The sequence below is a fragment of the Microcaecilia unicolor genome, chromosome 7 (assembly GCF_901765095.1).
Source record: "Microcaecilia unicolor chromosome 7, aMicUni1.1, whole genome shotgun sequence".
NCBI classification, from domain to species: Eukaryota; Metazoa; Chordata; class Amphibia; order Gymnophiona; family Siphonopidae; genus Microcaecilia; species Microcaecilia unicolor.
In genome coordinates, this window is record NC_044037.1 from 151,549,061 (window position 1) to 151,573,110 (window position 24,050).

Below are 24,050 nucleotides of genomic sequence, written 5' to 3' on the forward strand. Positions count from 1 at the left end.
GGCCTCCTGGGCCAATCCGGGACGACGAAAACCACTTCTCCTGGATGCAGCCGAATCCGCAGGAGCACTCGCCCTATCAAGGGCCACGGAGGGAACACATACAGTAGGCCAAGGCATCCAACCCCGCCGAGCGATGATCTCTCCGTCTGCTGAAGAAGCACAGGACTTTGGCATTGGAGCTTGTCGCCATTAGATCCATCACGGGCTTGCCCCACTTGGCACATATCTGCAGGAACACTTCGTCTACAAGTTCCCACTCCGCTGGATCGATCTGATGCCTGCTTAGATAATCGGCTTGCACGTTGCTCTGACCTGCAATGTGAGCTGCCGACAGAAACTGAAGATGCAGCTCGGCCCAGTGGCAAATTTGTTCAGCCTGCGCGGCTAGAGCTCTGCACTGAGTGCCGCCTTGTCGATTTATGTAGGCCACTGCTGTCGTGTTGTCCGACATCACTCTGACAGCCAATCCTACCAGGGTCACTTGAAAGGCCAGAAGCGTCTGAAACACCGCTTTCAACTCTAGGCGGTTGATGGACCACTCCGACTCCTCGGGTGTCCATAGACCCTGGGCATGCTTCCCCTTGCAATGTGCGTCTCAGCCTTTCAGATTGGCAGCTGTCACCACCAGGCACCAATCGGGGAGCGCCAGCGGCATTCTTCGCTGCAGCATGCTGTCTGAGAGCCACCACTCCATGCTGAGTCGGGCCGCAGGGAGCCAAGAGAGTCTGCATTGGTAATCCTGAGATACTGGAGACCATCTTTGGAGTAGAGCATACTGTAGAGGTCTCAGGTGCGCTCTTGCCCAGGGCACCAGTTCCATGGTGGCCGTCAACGATCCAAGCAGCTGGACAATGTCCCAAGCTCGCGGGCGGGGCATCCTCAGGAGCAGACGGACCTGATTCTGAAGCTTGCACCGCCTTTGCTCGGGTAGGTACACATACCCCGAGGCTGTGTCGAACCTGGCCCCCAAATATTCTAGAGACTGCGAGGGGGGTCAGGTGACTTTTGGCCAAATTGACGACCCAGCCCAGAGATTGAAGTACTGAGACCACTCTGGCTGTTACATGCTGACTCTCTGCAGCAGAGTTTGCTCGAATGAGCCAGTCGTCCAGGTACGGGTGAACCCGAATACCCTCTCGCCTTAGAAAGGCAGCTACTACCACCATAACCTTCAAAAAGGTGCGGGGGAGCTGTGGCGAGGCCAAAAGGCAAGGCCCGGAACTGGAAATGCTTTCCCATCACCGCAAACCTCAGAAACTTACTACTACTTAACATTTCTAAAGCACTACTAGGGTTACGCAGCGCTGTACAATTTTAACATGGAAGGACAGTCCCTGCTCAAGGAGCTTACAATCTAAAAGACAGGTGGTACAATCTAAGACAAGTGTAAATCTAGAGACAAATATACAATCTAAAAGACAAGTGTATAGTCGATCTGATAGGGCATACTATATTTCTCGAAAGGATAGGTGCCGAAAGCAGCATTGAAGAGGTGAGTTTTAAGCAGAGATTTGAAGATGGGTAGGGAGGGGGCTTGGCGTAGGGGTTGAGGAAGATTGTTCCAGGCATAGGGTGAGGCAAGGCAGAATGAGCGGAGGCTGGAGTTGGCAGTGGTGGAGAAGGGTACTGAAAGGAGGGATTTGTCCTGTGAGCGGAGGTTACGGGCGGGAACATAGGGGGAGATGAGGGTAGAGAGGTAGTGAGGAGCCGCAGACCGGGTGCATTTGTAGGTAAGGAGGAGAAGCTTGAATTGTATGCGGTAACTGATCGGAAGCCAGTGAAGTGACTTGAAGAGAGGGGTGATATGAGTATATCAGTTCTGGCGGTATATAAGACGTGCGGCAGCGTTCTGAACGGATTGAAGGGGGGATAGGTGGCTAAGTGGGAGGCCGGTGAGGAGTAAGTTGCAGTAGTCAAGGAAAGACGAGCGCGAAGAAACTTCTGGTACAGGGGCCAAATTGGAATGTGCAAGTAAGCTTCTTTCAGGTCCAAAGACGTGAGAAACTCTCCTGGCTGTACCGCAGCAATGACAGAGCACAGGGTTTCCATGTGAAAATGCCACACTCTCAGGGACTTGTTTAATTCTTTTAAGTCCAGAATAGGGCGAAAAGACCCTCCTTTTCGCGGCACCACAAAGTAGATGGAGTAGTGGCCGCAGCCGTGTTCGGCGGGAGGTACTGGGGACACGGCCCCTATCTGAATCAGACCTTGTAAAGTCTCCTCTACCGCCGCCCGTTTGGCGGCAGAACCGCATCGGGACTCCACAAACACGTCTCTTACAGGGGCGTCGAATTCTATTCTGTAACCGTCTCTGATCAGGTCCAAGACCCACTGATCTGAGGAAATGTTGGCCCACTCCTCGGCAAAGAGGGAAAGACGTCCTCCGATGACAGGACTCGAGGAGAGGGCCGGCGCACCATCATTGAGAGGGTCGCCCCTGAACTCCAGGCCTTGAGCCAGTGGCTGTGGAACGTTTGTCCGAGCGAAAGGAGTTCCTCTGCTGAAAACGGGCACGAGAAGTGAACCCAGCAGAACGCCCCGGGCTGTACCTTCAAGCTTCACGGAAGCGAGGTCTGTAAGAGGAGTGGACCGCCGCACCCTTAGAGGAAGGCCGAGGCCTATCTTCGGGCAAACGCTGGGGTTTAGCCTCACCCAGGCCCTTCACAATTTTCTCCAACTCCCTCACCAAACAGGAGAAGGCCTTGAAAGGGCAACTTCACCAACCTTTGCTTAGAGGCCATGTCCGCCGCCCAATGCCGTAGCCAAAGAAGACGGCGAGCGGCCACTGCTACTGCCATGTGTTTAGCCGAAGCTCTGACAATATCATAAAGGGCGTCAGCAAGAAAGGACAAGGCCGACTCCATCCGGGAAGCCACATCTGAAAAGGGCTCCGCTCCATCACCGGGCTGTTCCACTGCCTGTTGCAACCAAGCCAGGCAGGCTCTAGCAGCATAACAACTGCATGCAGACGCCCGAATAGTGAGACCTGCAATTTCAAACGACCGTTTAAGTGCTGATTCCAGTCTACGGTCTTGAATATCCTTCAGGGCAACACCTCCTTCAACAGGGAGGGTAGTTCTCTTTGTCACAGCTGTGACTAGGGCATCCACTTTAGGCATAGCAAAGCGAGCCATATGCTCCTCACTCAGAGGGTATAATTGCCCATAGCCCTGGAAACTTTCAAAGGTCCCTCGGGGTCAGCCCATCGCTTTACTCATACTACCCCTCTCCTCAAGACCCTTCACTGGCTCCCTATCCGTTTTCGCATCCTGTTCAAACTTCTTCTACTAACCTATAAATGTACTCATTCTGCTGCTCCCCAGTATCTCTCCACACTCGTCCATCCCTACACCCCTTCCCGTGCACTCCGCTCCATGGATAAATCCTTCTTATCTGTTCCCTTCTCCACTACTGCCAACTCCAGACTTCGCGCCTTTTGTCTCGCTGCACCCTACGCCTGGAATAAACTTCCTGAGCCCCTACGTCTTGCCCCATCCTTGGCACCTTTAAATCTAGACTGAAAGCCCACCTCTTTAACATTGCTTTTGACTCGTAACCACTCGCCTCCACCTACCCTCCTCTCTTCCTTCCCGTTCACATTAATTGATTTGATTTGCTTACTTTATTTATTTTTTGTCTATTAGATTGTAAGCTCTTCGAGCAGGGACTGTCTTTCTTCTATGTTTGTGCAGCGCTGCGTATGCTTTATAGCGCTATAGAAATGCTAAATAGTAGTAGTAGTAGAGTCATGCAAAGGAAAGGCTCGAGCAGGCTTTTTGGTACTAGCCATCCTAGGATTCACAGAGGAGGCTGTGCCACTGGCAGGGTCCTCAATAGAGAGAGCCTGCAGGGCATCCGAAATAAGCGCTGGCAGCTCATCACGGTGGAAAATCCTCACCACGGAGGGATCGTCCAGATCCTGAGTCACTTCTGCACCAGACTCTGGCTCCTCAGACCATGAAGTCCTCCGATCCTCGCAGCGGGGGGGGGGGGGGGGGGGGGGAGGAGGTGCAGCACTCTCTGAAGGGGAAAGAGCCCTTCTGCGCTTCATATTCTGCCAATTATCAGGGAATAACGCCTCAGAGGGCATACCCAGGCTAGAATCCACCAGGGGGGCATTAGAAGAGGCCCATGCCGGGCTTTGTGGGAGAGCTCTTTTAAGCATGTATGCTTTATGCATTAATAAGACAAAATCAGGGGAGAAAAACTCACCCTGGGCACCCGGATCTCTGCCGGAGCTGGTAGCTCCCATATCAGCCTCACTCCGAGGCCTCCCCCCGGGCTCAGGACTCTCTGTCTCAGCGGAGGTCGCACCATGTGGTAAATTCAAAATGGCGCCCGCTGCCAGCTCAGAGCGCGAAGAATCATCACTCGTCATCCTCGGGCCGGCTCTAACGTATGTACAGCACGATTTACAGAACCCCGCTGCTGATCTGCGCTTGCCACACTTGGAACAGCGCTTTACTGTCTCCGCAGCCATCGCCGAAAACGGCGGTAAAATTCAAAATCGCCCCGATCGCGGGCCCACCCCGGAGGAGTCAGAAAACACTCTTACCTCACTGGACCGAGTATCACAGCTCCAGTCCCACAGAAAAAGGCAAGGAAAAACCTCTGTTCCAGCGTCTAAGCGCCAAAGCGCGACGCAACTTTTTTTTTTTTTTTTAAACGCTGTGAGGAAAGCAGAGGTAAATAGAACTCCGGAGGCTCAGGTGAGTGGGAAAGGCAGGGAAAGGGCGAACCTATGTGCCTGCATCCACTGTTGGTGGGAAAGGACAGGGAAAGCTAAGCAATGTGTCCACATCCACGGAGATATAGGTAAGGCAGGGAAAGGGCGAACCTATGTGCCTTTAAAGTTAAGCTGCTATAGCCTCCAACACCCCTGCTAACAACTGGCAAAAGCACAGGAGCAACCTCCAGTCAGATTTTAGATGGAGCTCGAAGAACCTGCAGCCACTCTGCTAGGGGAGATAGAGAATACTGAAGAGAGGCAGTGGAGCAAGTTGGTATGAGGCACTGAAAAAAGTGTGCTCTCTATCTCCCTCTGCTGGTTGATGGACACAACCCATCTGTAATGGCTGCATCTGCTTGATGACAAGGAAACTGAATTCTTTGCTTCTGTCTTTACAGAAAAAGATGCAAAAGATTTGCCTGTACCGGAAATGTTTTTCAAGGGTGATGATGTGGAGGAACTGAAAGAAATCTCGGTAAACCTGAAAGATGTACATAAGAACATAGGAGTAGCCATACTGGGTCAGACCAATGGTCCATCTAGGCCATTATCCTGTTTTCCAAACAGTGGCCAAGCCAGGTCACAAGTACCTGGCAGAAACCCAAATCGTGGCAACACTCCATACTACAAATCCCAGGGCAAGAAGTTGCTTCCCATGTCTGCCTCAATAGCAAACTATGGACTTTTCCTCCAGGAATTTGTCCAAACCTTTTTTAAACCCAGGTACGCTAACCGCTGTTACCACATCCTCTGGCAAAGATTTCCAGAGTTTAACTATTCGTTGAGTGAAAAAATATTTCCTCCTATTTATTTTAAAAGTATTTCTATGTAACTTCCTCGAGTGACCCTAGTCTTTGTACTTTTGGAATGAGTAAAAGATCGATTTACTTCTACTTGTTCTAGACCACTCAGGATTTTGTAGACCTCAATCCGAGCCAAACTGACAAATTAAATCACCTGGAACGGATGGAGTACATCCAAGGGTACTCAAAGAACGCAAGACTCAAATTGTCCTGCTGTTAGTAATATGTAACCTAGTCATTAGAATCGTCCATAGTACCTGAAGATTAGAAGGTGGCCAATGTGATGCCAATTTTTAAAAAGGGTTCCAGGGGTGATCCAGGAAATTACAGACCAGTGAGCCTGAAGTCAGTAACGGGCTAAATAGTGGAAACTATTATAAAGAATACAATTACAGAACACGTACACAAATATGGTTTAATGGGACAGAGTCAGCATGAATTCAACAAAGGGAAGTCTTACCTCACCAATTTGTTTCATTTCTTTGAAGGCGTGAATAAACATGTTGAAAAAGGTGCGCCGGTAGATGTAGTGTATCTAGATTTTCAGAAAGCTTTTGATAAAGTTTCTCATGACAGACTTCTTAGAAAATTAGAGAGTCATGGGATAGGAGGCAAGGTTCTGGTGCGGATTAGGAATTGGTTAGTGGACAGAAAACAGAAGGTAGGGTTAAATGGTCATTTCTCTCTATGGAGGAGGGTGAACAGTGGAGTGCCAAAGGGATCTGTATTGGGACCGGTGCTATTTAACATATTTATAAATATGGAAATTGGAATGAATGAGGTGATTAAATCGGCAGATGACACAAAACTATTCAAGGTTGTTAAAACACGTACGAACTGTGAATATTGCAGGAAAACCTTAGGAAATTGGAAGACTGTGTATCCAGATGGCAGATAAAAATCTAACTTGGACAAATGCAAGGTGATGCACATTGGAAAGAATAATCCAAATCATAGCTACCTGAGGCTAAGGAAGGTCCACCTTGGGGGTCAGCACGCAAGAAAAAGATCTAGGTGTCATAAATAATACGCCAAAGAAACAAACAGGGTGCTAGGAATTAATAGGAAAGGGATGGTGACTAAAAACAAAAATACTATAATGCCTCTATCACTCTATAGTGCGACCACAACTTGAGTACTGCATTCAGTTCTGGTTGCCGTATCTCTAAAAAGATACACTACTACTACTACTTAACATTTCTAGAGCGCTACTAGGGTTACGCAGCGCTGTACAGTTTAACAAAAAAGGCCAGTCCCTGCTCAAGGAGCTTACAATCTAAAGGACAAAATGTCAAGTTGGGCAGTCTAGATTTCCTGAGTAGAGGTATAGTGGTTAGGTGCCGAAGGCGACATTGAAGAGGTGGGCTTTGAGCAAGGATTTGAAGATGGGCAGGGAGGGGGCCTGGCGTATGGGCTCAGGGAGTTTATTCCAAGCATGGGGTGAGGCGAGGCAGAAAGGGCGGAGCCTGGAGTTGGCGGTGGTGGAGAAGGCTACTGAAAGGAGGGATTTGTCTTGAGAGTGGAGGTTGCGGATAGGAACGTAAGGGGAGATGAGTGTGGAGAGGTAGGGAGGGGCTTCAGATCGAGTGCATTTGAAGGTTAGTAGGAGAAGCTTGAACTGTATGCGGCACCTGATCGGAAGCCAGTGAAGTGACTTGAGGAGAGGGGTGATATGAGTATATCGGTCCAGGTGGAAGATAAGACGTGCAGCACAGTTCTGAATGGACTGAAGGGGGGATAGATGGCTAAGTGGGAGGCCAGTAAGGAGTAGGTTGCAGTAGTCAAGGCGAGAGGTAATGAGAGAGTGGATGAGAGTTTGGGTGGTGTGTGCTCAGAGAAGAAAGGGGAATTTTGCTAATGTTGTAGAGGAAGAAGCGACAGGTCTTGGTTATCTGCTGGATATGCGCAGAGAAGGAGAGGGAGGAGTCGAAGATGACACCGAGGTTGCGGGCAGATGAGACGGGGACGATGAGGGTGTTATCAACTGAGATAGAGAGTGGGGGGAGAGGAGAAGTGGGTTTGGGTGGGAAGACAATAAGCTCGGTCTTGGCCATGTTCAGTTTCAGGTGGCGGCTGGACATCCAGGCAGCAATATCAGATAAGCAGGCCGATACTTTGGCCTGGGTTTCCGCAGTGATGTCTGGTGTGGAGAGATAAAGCTGGGTGTAGTCAGCATAAAGATGGTATTGGAAACCATGAGATGAGATCAGGGAGCCCAGGGAAGAGGTGTAGATTGAAAAAAGAAGGGGTCCAAGGACAGATCCCTGAGGAACTCTAACAGAGAGTGGGATGGGGGTGGAGGAAGAACCATGAGAATGTACTCTGAAGGTATGGTGGGAGAGATAAGAGGAGAACCAGGAGAGGACAGAGCCCTGGAACCCAAATGAGGATTATGTGGCAAGAAGTAAATTGTGACTGACAGTGTCAAAAGCGGCGGATAGGTCGAGGAGGATGAGGATGGAGTAGTGACCTTTGGATCTGGCAAGGAACAGGTCATTGCAGACTTCTGTCGAGTGTAAAGGGCGAAAGCCGGATTGAAGCGGATCGAGGATGGCATGAAAGGAGAGAAAATCAAGGCAACGGCTGTGAACGTGTTCAAGTAACTTGGACAAGAAGAATTAGAAAAGGTTCAAAGAAGAGTGACCACAATGAAAGGGGTTGGAACTCCTCTTGTATAAGAAAAGGCTAAAGAGGTTAGGGCTCTTCAGTTTGGAAAAGAGACGGATGAGGGGAGATATGATTGGGGTCTACAAAATCCTGAGTGGTGTAGAACTAGTAGAAGTAAATTGATAAGAACATAAGCACTGCTATACTGGGAAAAGACCAAGGGTCCATCAAGTGGCCAATCCAGGCCTCAAGAACCCGGCAAAAACCCAAAAACAAGAACCCAAAAGTACAAAGACTAGAAGACATTCAAGGAAGTTACATGGAAATACTCTAAAACAAAGAGGAGGAAATATTTTTTTCACTCAAAGAATAGTTAAGCTCTGGAACTCTTTACCGGAGGATGCAGTAATAGCAGTTAGCATATCTAGGTTTAAAAAAGGTTTGAACAAGTTCCTGGAGGAAAAGTCCATAGCTTGCTATTGAGATAGACATGGGGAAGCAACTGCTTCCCTAGGACAAACATGGAGAAGCAACTGCTTAACCTGGGATTTGTAGCATGGAATGTTGCCACGATTTGGGTTCCTGCCAGGCACTTGTAACCTGGATTGGCCACTATTGGAAGCAAGATACTGGGCTAGATGGACCATTGGTCTGACCCAGTATGGCTACTCTTATGTTCTAAGCCAAACGCACATAAGGAGAGTTCAAAACCGTGGCCTATGTTTTCTGTGGAAAATAAAAACTGCTGGTCCCGTGCTCGCACATTAGGTGGGAAGGCATCCGTGCACACATGGTGGGATGCTGCCTAGGAACAGCTTATTCATAGCACCGGCATCCCTGAAGAAGAATTTTTGAAACAGGGATTCCTGTTGGATGTTTAATCTTAGACGGATGTAACAAAAGAGAGGGAACAAAGTACAAACTAAAGTCCAAACAAAAAAAACAGCACCACGGGCCTTTAAAAATGGAACACAGTTCTTTAATGAATGAGCCTTGACAAAAAGACCCGACACGGGCCGTGTTTCGGTGACTAGCACCTGCGTCAGGGGTCACAGTGATGACGTGGAAAACTTGGGGAATAACTCGAATATATTCCTCTACAATATATTATTCCTTACCCCACGTCTCATGTAGTAAAAGCTACAAAGCACCAAGGCACTTTCACTTTCTGTATCAAAATGGATGGATGGATTTTGATACAGAAAGTGAAAGTGCCTTGGTGCTTTGTAGCTTTTACTACATGAGACGTGGGGTAAGGAATAATATATTGTAGAGGAATATATTCGAGTTATTCCCCAAGTTTTCCACGTCATCACTGTGACCCCTGACGCAGGTGCTAGTCACCGAAACACGGCCCGTGTCGGGTCTTTTTGTCAAGGCTCATTCATTAAAGAACTGTGTTCCATTTTTAAAGGCCCGTGGTGCTGTTTTTTTTGTTTTAATCTTAGACGGAACCATAGTGAGGAGAAGAAAAGAAATTAAGTTATCCCCTTTGGTCCGTGGTTGTAGTTGTTCTTTGAAAGTCAACTGGTGCTCACCATTTTGAAATATATTTTGGCATGTTTTTTTCAGCATTTCTTTGATTGTATTTTACTTATAGTTCCTCAATTTAGGCTTTGTAGGGACTTTCACTAAAACTTTCTACACTTTCAATTTTTGATATTTATATATTTGTGTTATTGTATTTTGCACTAAAAAATCAGAAGGGTTTCAAAAATAAGGAGTACTAGTGATGTATAGAACATGATAGTGAGCCATTTCACTGGTTAGTCTAACTAACAAACAGGCTCGGTTGAAGAATCAGCCTATACTGAATTCTCCTTGTGTTTCCCTTCTTTAAAATATTAAAAGTATAAAGTGGTTATTTTAATTAATTGGAAAGTGTGGAATCTTTTACTGATTACCCTACATCAGTTATCGATTTATAGAGATACTGTAAGGAACCGCCTGAACCGATATACTCATATCACCCCTCTCCTCAGGTCACTTCACTGGCTTCCAATCAGATACCGCATACAGTTCAAGCTTCTCCTTCTTACCTACAAATGCACTCAGTCTGCAGCCCCTCATTACCTCTCTACCCTCATTTCCCCTTACGTTCCCGCCCGTAACCTCCGCTCACAGGACAAATCCCTCCTCTCAGTACCCTTCTCCACCACCACCAACTCCAGGCTCCGCTCATTCTGCCTCGCCTCACCCTATGCTTGGAATAAACTTCCTGAGCCCTTACGCCAAGCCCCCTCCCTACCCATCTTCAAATCTTTGCTCAAAGCCCACCTCTTCAATGTTGCTTTCGGCACCTAACCTTTATACCTTTCAGGAAATCTAGACTGCCCCTATTTGACTGACAGTACATTTGTCCTTTAGATTGTAAGCTCCTTGAGCAGGGACTGTCCTTCTATGTTAAATTGTATAGCACTGTGTAACCCTAGTAGCGCTTTAGAAATGTCAAGTAGTAGTAGGAACTGATTTACTAATGTTTTTTTGGCCACAACCACAAAATAGAAAAAAAACCAAACATCTTTTGTTTCTAAAAGAACTACTGCTGATCTGGGAAGGAATTCTCCCCTCCCCAAATACAAACATACACTTCACTGGGGACAAAGTTGGAAGGGTGGGGAAGGAGAAGCAAGAGAGGTCTCAGCAACTGGCTAAGTTTTGGGGCTGGATCTTAGATTTAGTGAAAATCTGTCAAACCATGCTTTAAACAAACTATCAAGAAAGGTAATTAAAAAAAAAAAAGTTACCTGGGTTAACTATAAGCTGAAAGTAGTGGAGCTTATTTGGATCAGGAAAGTTCACTTTACATGTACCTGGAAATCAAAGGAAAGAAAAAAAAAAGATATTTCCATCAATTACTCAATACACTTTAACCAAGTTATTATAGGGAGAAGTTTTAAAAATTCTTCATACTGAAAATTATCCAGGAAAATTATGTACATAAATTTTATACCTGCGACTTGATGCACATAGGTCCTATTTACTAAGCTTCACTAGGTAGGTAGTTAAAAAGAGGATTAGCACCTAAGCCTTAGGTGCAAATTCTCATATTAATTACCTAGTGCAACTTTAGTAAACAATAAGCTGTCACCATGCAGTACTTTCCACAATAACCACCTAATATTAAAGGGGCCTTGGAAGTGAATGGGAAATATGCCTTACAGATAACACATAGTAGCTACTCATACTTTAACTGTTAATGTAGCAGACAACTAGGCTGCCTTTAAAAAGTGGTTGCTAACTTTATCGCTCATTTGCCATTTAGTTAACACACAGTAAAGAACTTTTCACTGTGTTACGATATTAGGAACACCCCAACAGGCTTTACTTTTGGGGGGGGGGGGTTTTTATATACAGTTCCAGCTGCTTCTGACTTAGCCATAAAGAAATTTTCCAAATATGATGGATCATTACTAGCACTGCACATTAATCACAATGAACACCATTAATGGTTAATCGCGAATAAATATTAACTACTCTCCCTCTCCTGCCTGCCCACTTGCATGGACATACGGTCGGTCCGGCATCTCTCTCTCCTCCATCTTCCCAATTTACCTTTTTTTTTCCCAGTAAATCTTTGCCCTGCAGTGGCAGAGGTATTGAAACACTGCCTCAGCCTACATCAGGCTTTTCCAACTGACCCATCTCACCCCCTTCTAACACAGCTTCCTGTTTTGAGAAGGGGGCGGGACGGGTCACAAGGAAAGGCCCATGCAGGCCGAGGCAGGGATTCAATATCGCTGCTGCAGGGCAGATTTACTGGGGTGGGGGGGGGGGGGGGATGGGAGAAGCAAAATCTGGAAGGGAAGGGGAGAGAAAGCCACCGGTGGTCCAGAAGGAGAGGAAGAGATGCCGGACCAACCATACATGCATGCGGATGGGAGAGGGCATTGAGACAGAGAATGGGTGAAGGCACGGAGGCGCACGAGAGAGAGAATGAATGAATGGATGAAGGAAAGGGGGACACAAGCGAGAGACAGTGAGAGAATAGGTGAAGGCAAGGGGGACAAGAGAGAGAGAAATTAAGGCACGGGGGGCACACGAGAGAGAGAGAATGGGTGAAGGCACGGGGGTACACCAGAGAGCGAGAGAGAATGAACGAAGGCACAGGGAGGCACATGACAGACACAGAGAGAGAATGAACGAAGGCACAGGGAGGCACATGAGAGCGAGCAACAGAGAGAGAGAATGGGTGAAGGCATGGGGGGCACACAAAAGACAGACAGAGAATGGGTGAAGGCATGGAGGGCACACAAGACAGACAGAGAATGGGTGAAGGCACGGGGGGGCACACAAGAGAGAGAATGGGTGAAGGCACGGGGGAGCACACAAGAGAGAGAATGGATGAAGGTACGGGGAGCACACGAGAGAGAGAATGGGTGAAGGCACGGGGAGCACACGAGAGAGAGAATGGGTGAAGGCACGGGGAGCACACGAGAGAGAGAATGGGTGAAGGCACGGGGGAGCACACGAGAGAGAGAATGGGTGAAGGCATGGGGAGCACACGAGACAGAGAATGGATGAAAGAACGGGGGCACATGAGAGAGAGACAGAAAGAAAGAATGGATAAAGGCAAGGGGCACAAGAGAGAGAGAGAGAGAACGGATAAAGGCACAGGGGGGCACATGAGAGAGAGAATGGATGAAGGCACAGGGGGGCACATGAGAGAGAGAATGGATGAAGGCACAGGGGGGCACATGAGAGAGAGAATGGATGAAGGCACAGGGGGGCACATGAGAGAGAGAATGGATGAAGGCACGGGGGGCACATGAGAGAGAGAATGGATGAAGGCACATGAGAGAGAGAACGGATGAAGGCACAAGGGGCACATGAGAGAGAGAACGGATGAAGGCACGAGGGGCTCATGAGAGAGAGAACGGATGAAGGCACGAGGGGCTCATGAGAGAGAGAACGGATGAAGGCACGAGGGGCTCATGAGAGAGAGAACGGATGAAGGCACGAGGGGCTCATGACAGAGAGAACGGATGAAGGCACGAGGGGCTCATGACAGAGAGAACGGATGAAGGCACGAGGGGCTCATGAGAGAGAGAACGGATGAAGGCACGAGGGGCTCATGAGAGAGAAAACGGATGAAGGCACGGGGGGTACATGAGAGAGAGAACGGATGAAGGCACGGGGGGTACATGAGAGAGAGAACGGATGAAGGCACGGGGGGGGGGGGGGGCACATATCAACTATAAAATAATATGTAAATAAATTGCACAAATATATATAAATGTAATAAACATAATAAAATGTATATGAATATGTATATTGGTAAGACATAAAATATATTTAGTATAATAGAAATAACACATCCTATATAATAATTCTCACCTCCAACGTTCTATGCTTGGGACCGTGGCTCCCTGGCTGCAAGTAGTCTGCGAGGCAGACACGCACGGACGTCACTGACGTCAACACAGCTGATTCCAAGGCAAGGGGAGGAGTAGGGAAACACGCGCAGCGTGTTTCCCTTCTCCTCCTACTGCCTCGGAATCAGCTGTCACCCCCCCCCCCCGCGCTACAGCCCCCTCGAAACCCACCCCCTCCCGCGAACCTGTCGATCCCCCCCCCCCCCAGAACGCCGAAAACCGCACCCCGCCCTCCCGCCGCTGTTGTGCACTACCTTTGGGTGGGTTCCTCAATCATCTTCTCAGAAAGTTTAACTCCGTGCGTCTGACGTCACACGCACGCCGAGGAACTTCCAGACAAGATGATTGAAGAACCTATGGGAAGGGAAGGACAACACGGCGGCGGTGGCGGCAGTTTTCGCTCGCACGGGGAGGGGGGGGGGACGACAGGTTCGCGGAAGGGGGGGGTTCGAGGGGGCCGTAGCACGGGGGGGGGGGGGGGAATTGCCTGCCTAAGGCCCGTTTCCTTGCCTAAAGAAACGGGCCTTTTTTTACTAGTAATGAATAAAAAGATGATAAAATATGACTCAAAATACATTCTAATTGTATATTTTTACAGATTAAAAGATGTGCACAAACTTGCTCAAATTAAAAATCTATTATCCAAACGTTGGTGCAAAACATCCAAAAAGACATAAAAAGATGTGACCAGAATATAGATACATATACAGAATGTGTAGACACATCAGTAAAATGAAGCCAGGGAGGCCACATGAGAGAAAGAGAATGAATGGGTGAAGGCATGGGGGCCACATAAGAGAGAGAAAGAGAGGGGGTATGGGGGGCACCAGAGAGAGAGAGAATGGGTGAAGGCATGGGGGAGGGCACATGCGAGAGAGAGAAGAAAATTTGTGAAGGCGTGGGGGGCACATGCGAGAGACAAAATGAATGGGTGAAGGCACATGGGGGCCACATGAGAGAGAGAGAGAGAGAGGGTGAAGGTACAGGGGTACATGAGAGAGAATGAGTGAAGGCATGAGGGGGCATATCCAAGAGAAAGGGAGAGAGAGAGAATGCACCGGGGGGGGGGGGGGGGGGGGGGTGGAACACATGAGAAAGAGGAAGAGAATGCACTGGTGGGCACATGAGAAAAAGAGAGAGAATGCATAGGGGAGGGCAGATGAGAAAGAGAGAATGGGTGAAGACACGGGAGGGGGGGGGGTCACATGAGAGACAGAGAGAATGGATGAAGGCACAGGGGGCCCACCAGAGAGAGATAATGGGTGAAGGCATGGGGGAGGGCACACCAGAGATAGAGAATGAGTGAAGGCAGAGGGGGCATATGTGTGTGAGAGAGAGAGAGAGAAAAATGAATGAGCGAAGGCTTGGGGGTAATATGAGAGCTGGGCTTGATGGGCCTTTCGTCTGTCCCAGTGTGGCAATACTTATGAGCGAGAAAGGGTGATGGCACGGGGGGAGGGGGGCTACATGAGAGAGAGAATGGGTGAAGGCAAGGAGGTGCACACAAGAGAGATGGAACCGAGGGGGGGGGGGCACACAAGAGAGAGAATGGGTGAAGGAATGGGGGGACCACATGAGAGAGAGAGAGAATGGGTAAAGGCACGAGGGGACACAACCAAGAGAAAGAGAGAGAGAATGCACCATGGGGGTACATGAGAAAGAGAGAAAGAATGGATGAAGGCATGGGGGGAACATATGAAAGTGAGTGAGAGAATGGGTGAAGGCAAGGGGGAGGGGCATATTCAAGAGAGAGAAAATGCACCGGGGGGGGGGGGGGGGCACATGAGAGAGAGAATCAGTGAAGGCATTGTAGGAGGGACGGACATGTGCAAGAGAGAGAGAGAAAGAATGGGTGAAAGGACAGGGACATATGCAAAAGAAAGAGAGAGAGAGGGAGAGAGGGAAAACGCTATAATCAAAAGTAAAAATGGCAGGACGCTTACACTGTAGAGACACTTTTTTTTCCCCTTTCCTTTCAGCACAATGCCACAAGTGTGCAGGAGGCCCTCAAACAGTGCTAATTTGTGACTAAAGAAATGGATTTACTGAACAGCCAGAAACTGATGGGCCGACGTACAACGCATTAGTGCACCTTTAACCTAGTTTTACAGCGAGTTTTACTAGTTAAGCAATGTTCATGGGCATTACCATATATACTGTATTATAAACCCATCCAAATATAAACAGAGATAACATTCCCCCCATTTTTAGGGGAAAATGGTATCAACGTGTTTAAAGTCAAGTATTCCTCTCTCTCCTTCCTTGCCACACCAATCTATCACATTTCTATGAAGGGGTAAACAAACATGTGGATGTTTAAATCTTTTTTATTATCATTGCGCAATAATAGGAAAAACCAGTACATGTGCAACAAACAGTGAAGAATCACAATGATCAACAGCTAACCAGGCGTCAACATGCCATTTACATTTCCTCCCACCCCCCAACCCCTTCCTCAAACTCCCCTCCCCTCAACCCCATCCCCTCTCCTTCCCTAGCCCTCCCAGCACACCCCTCCTCCCCCCTCCTATCCCCTTCCCTTCTCCCCTCCCTTCCCTCCCTGTTCGCACAAGATTTATTAATGTTAACAGTACTATCATTATTAGGTACTATGAATTGAGGATTCTACTTCGTGCTGTGGGTTGCAGAGTGTCCCAAAAGTTCGCCCACATTTTCTGCAGTATCCGACCTTCTCTTGATGTCAAATCTTGAATTCCGCGCCTCTCTAACTTCAATAGTTCAATCATTTGTATCCGCCAGGCTTCTATGGACGGTGCTCTACTGTCTCTCCAGTGCAGCAATATAACTCTTTTCCCCATCAATGCTGCCCTCTGTAAGAAAGCGCGAAGGCCTGGGGGGGAGGGTCCCGCACATTTGAATTCTCCAAAAAGGACTAAGGGATGTCGCTGAATTGAATGACCCCAATATCTCCTAGTCTCACGCAATATCTGTGCCCATAGCAATGACGAGTGGCGGCAAGCCCAGAACATATGTCCAAGGGAGGCTTGAGCTAAACCACACCACGGGCAGGTATCAGACTGTCCATATCCTGCTTTAAAGGCTCTGCTTGGAGAAACGTAAAGTCGAAGGGCAAATTTATATTGTAACTCCCAGAAGCGGGTAAAGACCGAGGTACTTTGTTTGGAGGTCAGGAAACCACTCAATGTACCCTCCCGTGATCTCCACCTTCAGGTCTGCCGCCCATTTTCGCGCCGTAGTTCGATAATCTATGACCTCTGTCGAGTCTTGTAGGTATCTGTGGTGGTTTTTCAGGGGTACCGGGTTCTGTGCCCCTAAAGTCAATGCAGTGTTTAAAGTGTCCTGAACATCCTCACTTAAGTTGTACCACCCCAGAGATCTGATGTAATGATGCACCTGTAAAAAGGCAAAGCGGTCTTTCTCGGTCAGCTTAAATTCCTGTTGCAGTTCTGTGAATGGTCGTATCTTGCCCTCCTCCATCACCAGTTGGTAAATGTACTTTATCCCACTTGTCCGCCATCGGGCGAAGGCTGCCGAGGTGGATCCCTCAGGAAAGTCCGGGTTGTGATACAGTGGCAGAAATGGAGTCGCCTTCCAATCAAAGTTATGTCTCTTACAGAGCCACTTCCATGTTGCCCTAGCTGCCAGTAATAATGGATTCTTCCCCAACCCCTCATCTAATCTATGTCCCGGCGCATGCAGTCCCCATCCTAGATGTGCAGTGGGAGCCAGAGCCATCTCTAAAGGTGTTATCGAAAAATCCTAGGTTCCTGCTAGCCAGTCTTTTATGTGCCTCATAGAGCTAGCTATGGTGAGGTGACGTATGTTAAGTAGGCCCATCCCCCCATGTGATTTTGGTTTCTGTAATATCTGAATAGGGAGTCTGGGCCTTCTCCCATTCCACAAAAACTTCTGTGTGAGCTGATTAAGAGTCCGCTCCTCTTTCCCCCTCAGGTACAAGGGCAACATCTGAAATATATGTAGCCACTTAGGGGCAATCATCATATTGAAAAGGCCTATCCGACCCGAAAGAGAGAGAGAGGGCATGCGCGCCACGCCTGTAATAATCTCCTGGTTGAGGTCACGAGGGGTGAAACATTACTCTCATATAGTGCCTCTATGTCTACTGGGATTGTGACCCCCAGATAACGGATTTGATGTTGTGCCCACTGTAACGGCTGTTGGCCTCTCCACTCACTCCGCACCGCCTCACTCAGCGGGAGGGCCAGTGACTTAGACAAGTTAAGTTTATATCCCGAAAGTTCCCCGTAGTTCTCTATCACAGAAAGGAGCGATGTGAGCGAGGCCTGCGGGTCACTCAACAACATCAGCACGTCATCTGCGTATGCAAGTATTTTCAGTTCCCTCCCATGTACCGGAATACCCTTTATACTCTGCTGCGATCGAATTTCAGTCAATAGGGGCTCCAGAGTCAATAGGAAGAGCAATGGGGACAGAGGGCATCCCTGTCTTGTGCCCCTTTCGATGTTAAAACTATCTGTGTACACCCCATTTACTCTTATCATTGCCCGTGGGTGTGTGTACAATGTTTCTACAGCTTGAAAAAACCACCCTGCCAACCCTCTATCTTTCAGGACTTCAAACATGAAAGGCCATTCCACTTGATCAAAAGCGCGCTCCGCGTCTAAACTCACAAGCAACCTACGGGCCTCTGAACCTGGTCTAGCCAGCATGGCTAATAGTAATTTCCGAACGTTGAGGACTGACTGGCGGCCCCGAATGAAGCCTGTTTGTTCCTCCTGTACTAGTTGAGGCATTAGGGGCGCCAATCTATCTGCTAAAATGTGGGACAGTAGCTTCGCCTCTACATTAATGAGTGATACGGGTCTGTAGGAGCCAGGGTCCAAGGGGTCTCTGCCTGTTTCAGGTATAAGGCTAACAGAAGCCGTATTCGCATGCACTTGGAAACGCCCTGCCTCCACTACCGTATTGAGATATTCTGTTAAAGGATCTACTATCTGTAATATCAATATTTTGTAAAATTCGCCGGACAGGCCATCGGGCCCAGGGGCGGAATGTAACTTCAGCGCTCTAATAGCTGTCTGTAACTCTTTGGCCTCTATCGGGATATTCAAAGATGCTAAATGGTCCGTCAAAATACTCCCCAATTTTCTTTCTTGTAGGTATTTCTGGATTTTCTCCCGGAGGCCTACGTCTTCTGTTCCCCCCCCATACAAGGTGGCGAAGTGATCTTGAAAAGTCTGAGCTATTTCTGTTATTTGTAATCTCGCCCCCAGGTGTTTTTATGGCGGAGATGAAATGAAGTCTCCGGGTTCCCTTCACTAGTCGGGCCATCATTCCTCCTGCTCTGTCCCCAAATTTGTACAACTGGTACTTCCTGTACAACAAGGATTTCCTTGTTCTTTCATGCAGTAGACTATTTAAGGCCACCCTAGTAGACGTCAGTGTCTCATAATGGGGTAGAGTAGGTTCTTGAATATATCTGCGTCTCGCCCCTCTTAGCTTCTTCTCTAGGTCTATGATTCCCTGGGTGATTTGTCGATTTCGTCTACTGACGTAGGCGATAATCTCACCCCTGAGTACCGCTTTGGCGGTAGACCAAAAAAGAACAGCATCCTCTACATGTTCCGAGTTATGTGTCTGAAACTCCTCCCATTTCTTTTCCAAGTGGGTTTGGAATTCTTTAAAGGAGAATAAATATGCTGGGAATCTCCACCCTGATAGCCTCTGGAAGAAAGTCCCCGATTCAATATCCACCCAAATGGCAGAATGGTCCGAAATCTCTTCCGGGCCTATTGTGGCTGCAGTGACCTTGGGGAAGAGATCTGGTGTTACAAGTATATAATCTATTCTGGACTGTGTGTGATGTGCTCTGGAGGTATGTGTGTAGTCTCTCTCTTCCCCATGGAGGGTCCTCCAAGGATCTATCAGGCCCAGTCCCTGACAAAAGGTTTCTAACACCGAGGGGGAAGAGGTCAGACATTTGGAGGGTGGGTTAGATCTGTCCAACTCTGCATCCATCACCAGATTTAAATCCCCTGCTATTATTAAGGGCCGCACCTTTCTGTCTTGATATCGGGCTAAAAGCTGTGCATAAAATTTTTGCGCTGAGGAATTTGGCCCATACACAGAGGCCAACAGTATCTCGTTCCCTTGTAGATTAAGTTGTATCCCCACCAATCTCCCATCACCATCTTTGTACATCATTTTTGCTGTGCACAATAGTGTTTTGTGAATCAGGATCGCTACCCCCCCTTTTCGACCTATTGCTGGGGAGCTAAAAACTTCTCCCACCCAGTGGCGCTTCAGCTTCTCATGTTCTTCCTGAGAAAGCCTGGTCTCCTGGGGGCAGGCTATGCCTACTTTGTGGCGATTAAGGGCCGCAAGTATTTTAGTTCTCTTAACTGGAAAGGAGATACACCCCAAGTTCCAGGAGATCAGGCGAATCCTAGCAGGTGGCATACAGGGTAACAGGCTGTCCCGGCAACGCTAAGATGTTTTGTTTGTGTCTCCAGGGCACCCAGCCTTGCCCCAGAACTCCCCCTTTCCCACTGCACATCATTTCATCACTATCCTCTCTTCTGTACCTTGTGTTGCTATGTGTTTTCTTAACTTGTACCAGTGATGTGGTCCTTGTTCCCAAATTAAATCTTGTGCTTCCCCTATCTCTAGTCCTTCCCACCCTGTATCCTACCCCCCCCCCCTCCCAGAGATCTAACCTATTTACCCATTCCCTATGCATCTGCCCTCGTTAAGTTGGGAGCCCCTACTATGCACGAGGCCTCCCGCCCTTGTTAGATGTGTAACTAGGAAGTGTTCTCAAGGCTTGCTGTACTCACTGCATCAGTCCACCGCAAAGTCCAAGAACATTCTCACTCTCCCCCTTCCTCAGCCGGCTGCAGAGCCAATTTGCTTTCCAGCTCTGTGATGTATTCCTTGGCTGCCAGCTCTGTGTCAAACGATTTTCATCTGTCTCCATGTCTTATACGTAACACCTCTGGTGTAGATAAACATGAATCTGACCTGTAATTCCTGCAAACGGCGGCACAACGGGTTAAATTTCTTCCGTCATTCTTGTAGGGATACTAAGTAGTCCTAGAAAATTCGAATCAGATGGCTGTCATATTTGGTGGTCTCTCTCTTTAATCTGTATCTCTCAGAATCTCTAGTTTATGTAGGTAGTTATGTACCTTCAGTATGACTGCACGCGGTGCCTGGCGGCCATCTTGCCTCCGGCCTACTCTGTGAACTCTCTCCAGACAGAGTGCCCCAGCGTGGTCTGACAGAGCAAATTCTGATTTGAGCCATTTTTCTATGACCTCTGCTAATGCCGGGTCACTGATCGATTCTGGCAGACCGATGAGACGCAAGTTGCTCCGTCTCAATCTATTCTCGAGATCGATCTTTTCATTTAGCGCTGTTACCGTACTCTGCAGCTGTTTCATTGTTTGCTGGATCGGGGGGTGTATGTCTTCAAAGTCTGACACCCGCTTCTCTAACTCTCTGGTTCGCTTGGAAGATTCCGCCAGACGAGCTTCGAAATGTTCTATCTGCGTCGATAAATGTTCTAGGCACAGCTCCAGTGCTTGTGTTACTGCCGTCGTTATTTGCAGTAGCTGTTCCTTGGAGAGGGCAAACCCGCCTCGTGTCGTTGGCTGATCCGCGCCAGCGTCCGCTCCTCGCGGTTTTTCTTTTTCCTTTTTAATGCTGCGGGCTGGCATCGCTTTTGGTTGCGCTTCAACAAACTTGTCCATCAGTGGGTAAGCTCTCTAGTCTTTTCTGAGCTGCTCAAGATGTTTTAGCGAGAATAATTGACGATTTTGGGCGTCGAAGAGCAGAGATCTCACGTCCTGCTCTCTCAGCGCATCACGTGACACCCCCCCCCCCCCCCGAACAAACATGTGGATAAAGACAAGCCAGTTGATATTGTGTATCTGGATTTTCAAAAGGCGTTTGACAGAGTACCTCATGAAAGACTCCAGAGGAAATTGGAGAGTCATGGGATAGGAGGTAGTGTCCTATTGTGGATTAAAAACTGGTTAAAGGATAGAAAACAGAGAGTAGGGTTAAATGGTCAGTACTCTCAATGGAGAAGGGTAAATAGTGGGGTTCCTCAGGGGTCTGTTCTGGGACCGCTGCTTTTTAACATATTTATACATGATTTAGAGATGGGACTATCTAGTGAGGTAATTAAATTTGCTGACGACACAAAGTTATTCAAAGTTGCTAAATCGCGAGAGGATAGTGAAAAATTAGAAGAGAACCTTACGAGAGACTGGGAATCTAAATGGTAGAAGATGTTTAATGTGAGCAAGTGCAAAGTGATGCATGTGGGAAAGAGGAACCCAAACTATAGCTACGTAATGCAAGGTTCCATATTAGGAATCACCGACCAAGAAAGGGATCTCGGCGTCGTTGTTGATGATACGTTGATATGCTCTACTCAGTGTGCTGCAGCGGCTAAGAAAGGAAATAGAATGTTAGGTATTATTAGGAAAGGAATGGGAAAAAAAACTGAGGACGTTATAATGCCTTTGTTTCAGTCCATGATGCGACCACACCTCGAATATTGTGTTCAATTCTGGTCACCGCATCTCAAAAAAGATATAGTGGAATTAGAAAAGGTACAGAGAAGGGCAACAAAAATGATAAAGGGGATGGGACGACTGGGCTTGATGGACCTTTGGTCTGTCCCAGTGTGGCAATATTTATGTACTTATGCCTCCTCGGAGCATCCAGCATTCCTCCCATTCCCTCTCTTCCGCAAAGGTGTCCCACTCCTTCACCTCCCTCCCCCCTCCCCAGACATAGACCCCTCCTGCCCGTGCTGGCTCCAATCTCAAAATGGCTGTTGTGACCTCCAGTGGCAATCTCGCAGGACTGGTGCTGGGAACTTGCAGAAGGCACTTTCATTTACAGAGAATGAATGGGCAAGAGTGTGTGAAGATCATTCCTGCCCCAGCTTCGCCACGGGATCATCAGGGCTGTAAGGCAGGCTGAAGAAGGGGCCTATAGTGGGTAGGGGGTGGAGGGCTTTGTCTGTATGACGTGTCGGTGTAGGAGCAAAACAGGCACTATGAAGCACTACGATGGAGCACTATTCCATATTAATCCTGATTAAGATGACGGCGACTTAACAGCTGTTCCTCGGGCCAAATTTTCGACTGTACCTTAATCGTGCTCCTCTCGCTCCGTCTGGCGCTTAGTTTCACTGTTAACTACCAGGAGCTGACTTTGCCGATTGAAGACTGTGTCGTGTGGTGCAGGGGGCGGACTGGGCAAGACACCTTCACGACTGCACCATTCCACCTTCGTGCTGCTGACCGAGCCCGGACTGGCTCCTATCCGACAGTGGCTTGCAGCAGCCGGTGTCATCCCAGGAGACCTTCCTCTTCCCTGCTTCCAAATGGACGTGTTTGCATCTTTCTTTGCTTGTTTTTTTCTCATTACTCTCTCTTCTTCCACCTCACCTTCAGAGAGCAGCCCCATTCCCATCCTACGTACCTCATGCAGACTACCGAGCCGTCCTTCCAGATTACGCGCCAAACCAGTTGAAGAACGCCAACTTCTGCGCATTTACCAATCACAGTCCCTGTTACCTTCCTCTCGCTCTGTCCTAGTGGGCTATGCAAATGCCAGATCCGTAGTCAAAAAAAGCCTCCATTTTTACTGATTGGATCACGCTAGAAAGCCTTGACCTGGTCTTCATCACAGAAACCTGGATCCAACACCAAACTGACCCCATCTTGCTTGATGTATGCCTCTCAGGTTACAAGCTTGAACACTGGCCGCGTCCTGGGAGGAGAGGTGGAGGTATTGCACTCATCTATCGTTCCACCTTCATTGTAGAACCCATTGCTGACTCCATTATGCTGCACCTCGAAATCGCCTCAGTGAGAATATTTAATAAAACCTTATTTGGTCATCTGACTTGTATCCTATTTTACTGACCGCCCAGCAACTGGAGTGAAGCGCAGCCCATTTTTACCGATTTCATCTCCAATACATGCTTGTCCTGTCCCAATGTACTTGTTCTGGGAGACATCAATCTACACCTCGAAGACTACTCCTCTGCACACAGGCGAGACTGCTTAGACTTCCTTAGCTCTTGGGACTTTATCTGCTGGAACACTCAGGCTACCCACTCTAAAGGTCACAATTTAGACCTCCTCTCCCTTAAATCGGCTAACCACAATAAACTGCGCATGACCAAAGCCCTGTGGTCAGCTGTCCCTTGGTCAGACCACTTCAAGCTCACCTGCTCAATTCTGTGGCAGTTAAAAGGCCTACGGCACACACATTCCCTAACATCGTACACAACAAGAGAGTATGTCGACCCTGCGGCATTCTGGCAGTCAATTTATGAGTCAGACTGGCCTGACCCGGTAGACTCAGATAGCTTCCTCCCCAATCGGGATAACCAATGCAGAAATACATTAGACGCCATTGCGCCACTCAAGGTGTGTTCAACGAAGAGGAAAGTAGCCACCCCGTGGTTCAATGCTCACCTTAGAACGCTTAAAGCAAATAACAGAAGCCTTGAAAGGGCCTGGAGAAAGCACCAGGTTACTAAAC

General features: G+C 48.2%; 1 protein-coding gene across 1 annotated transcript in view; it reads right to left on the reverse strand.

Annotated features, from left to right (window-relative positions):
- UBE2F (ubiquitin conjugating enzyme E2 F (putative)) overlaps positions 1 to 24,050 on the reverse strand; it is a 441,864-nt gene that overhangs the window by 327,559 nt on the left and 90,255 nt on the right. Inside the window, exon 4 of the mRNA XM_030209070.1 lies at positions 10,887 to 10,952. Within this exon, the coding sequence (XP_030064930.1) occupies positions 10,887 to 10,952 (66 nt within the window). The remainder of the gene's footprint in view (positions 1 to 10,886; positions 10,953 to 24,050) is intronic.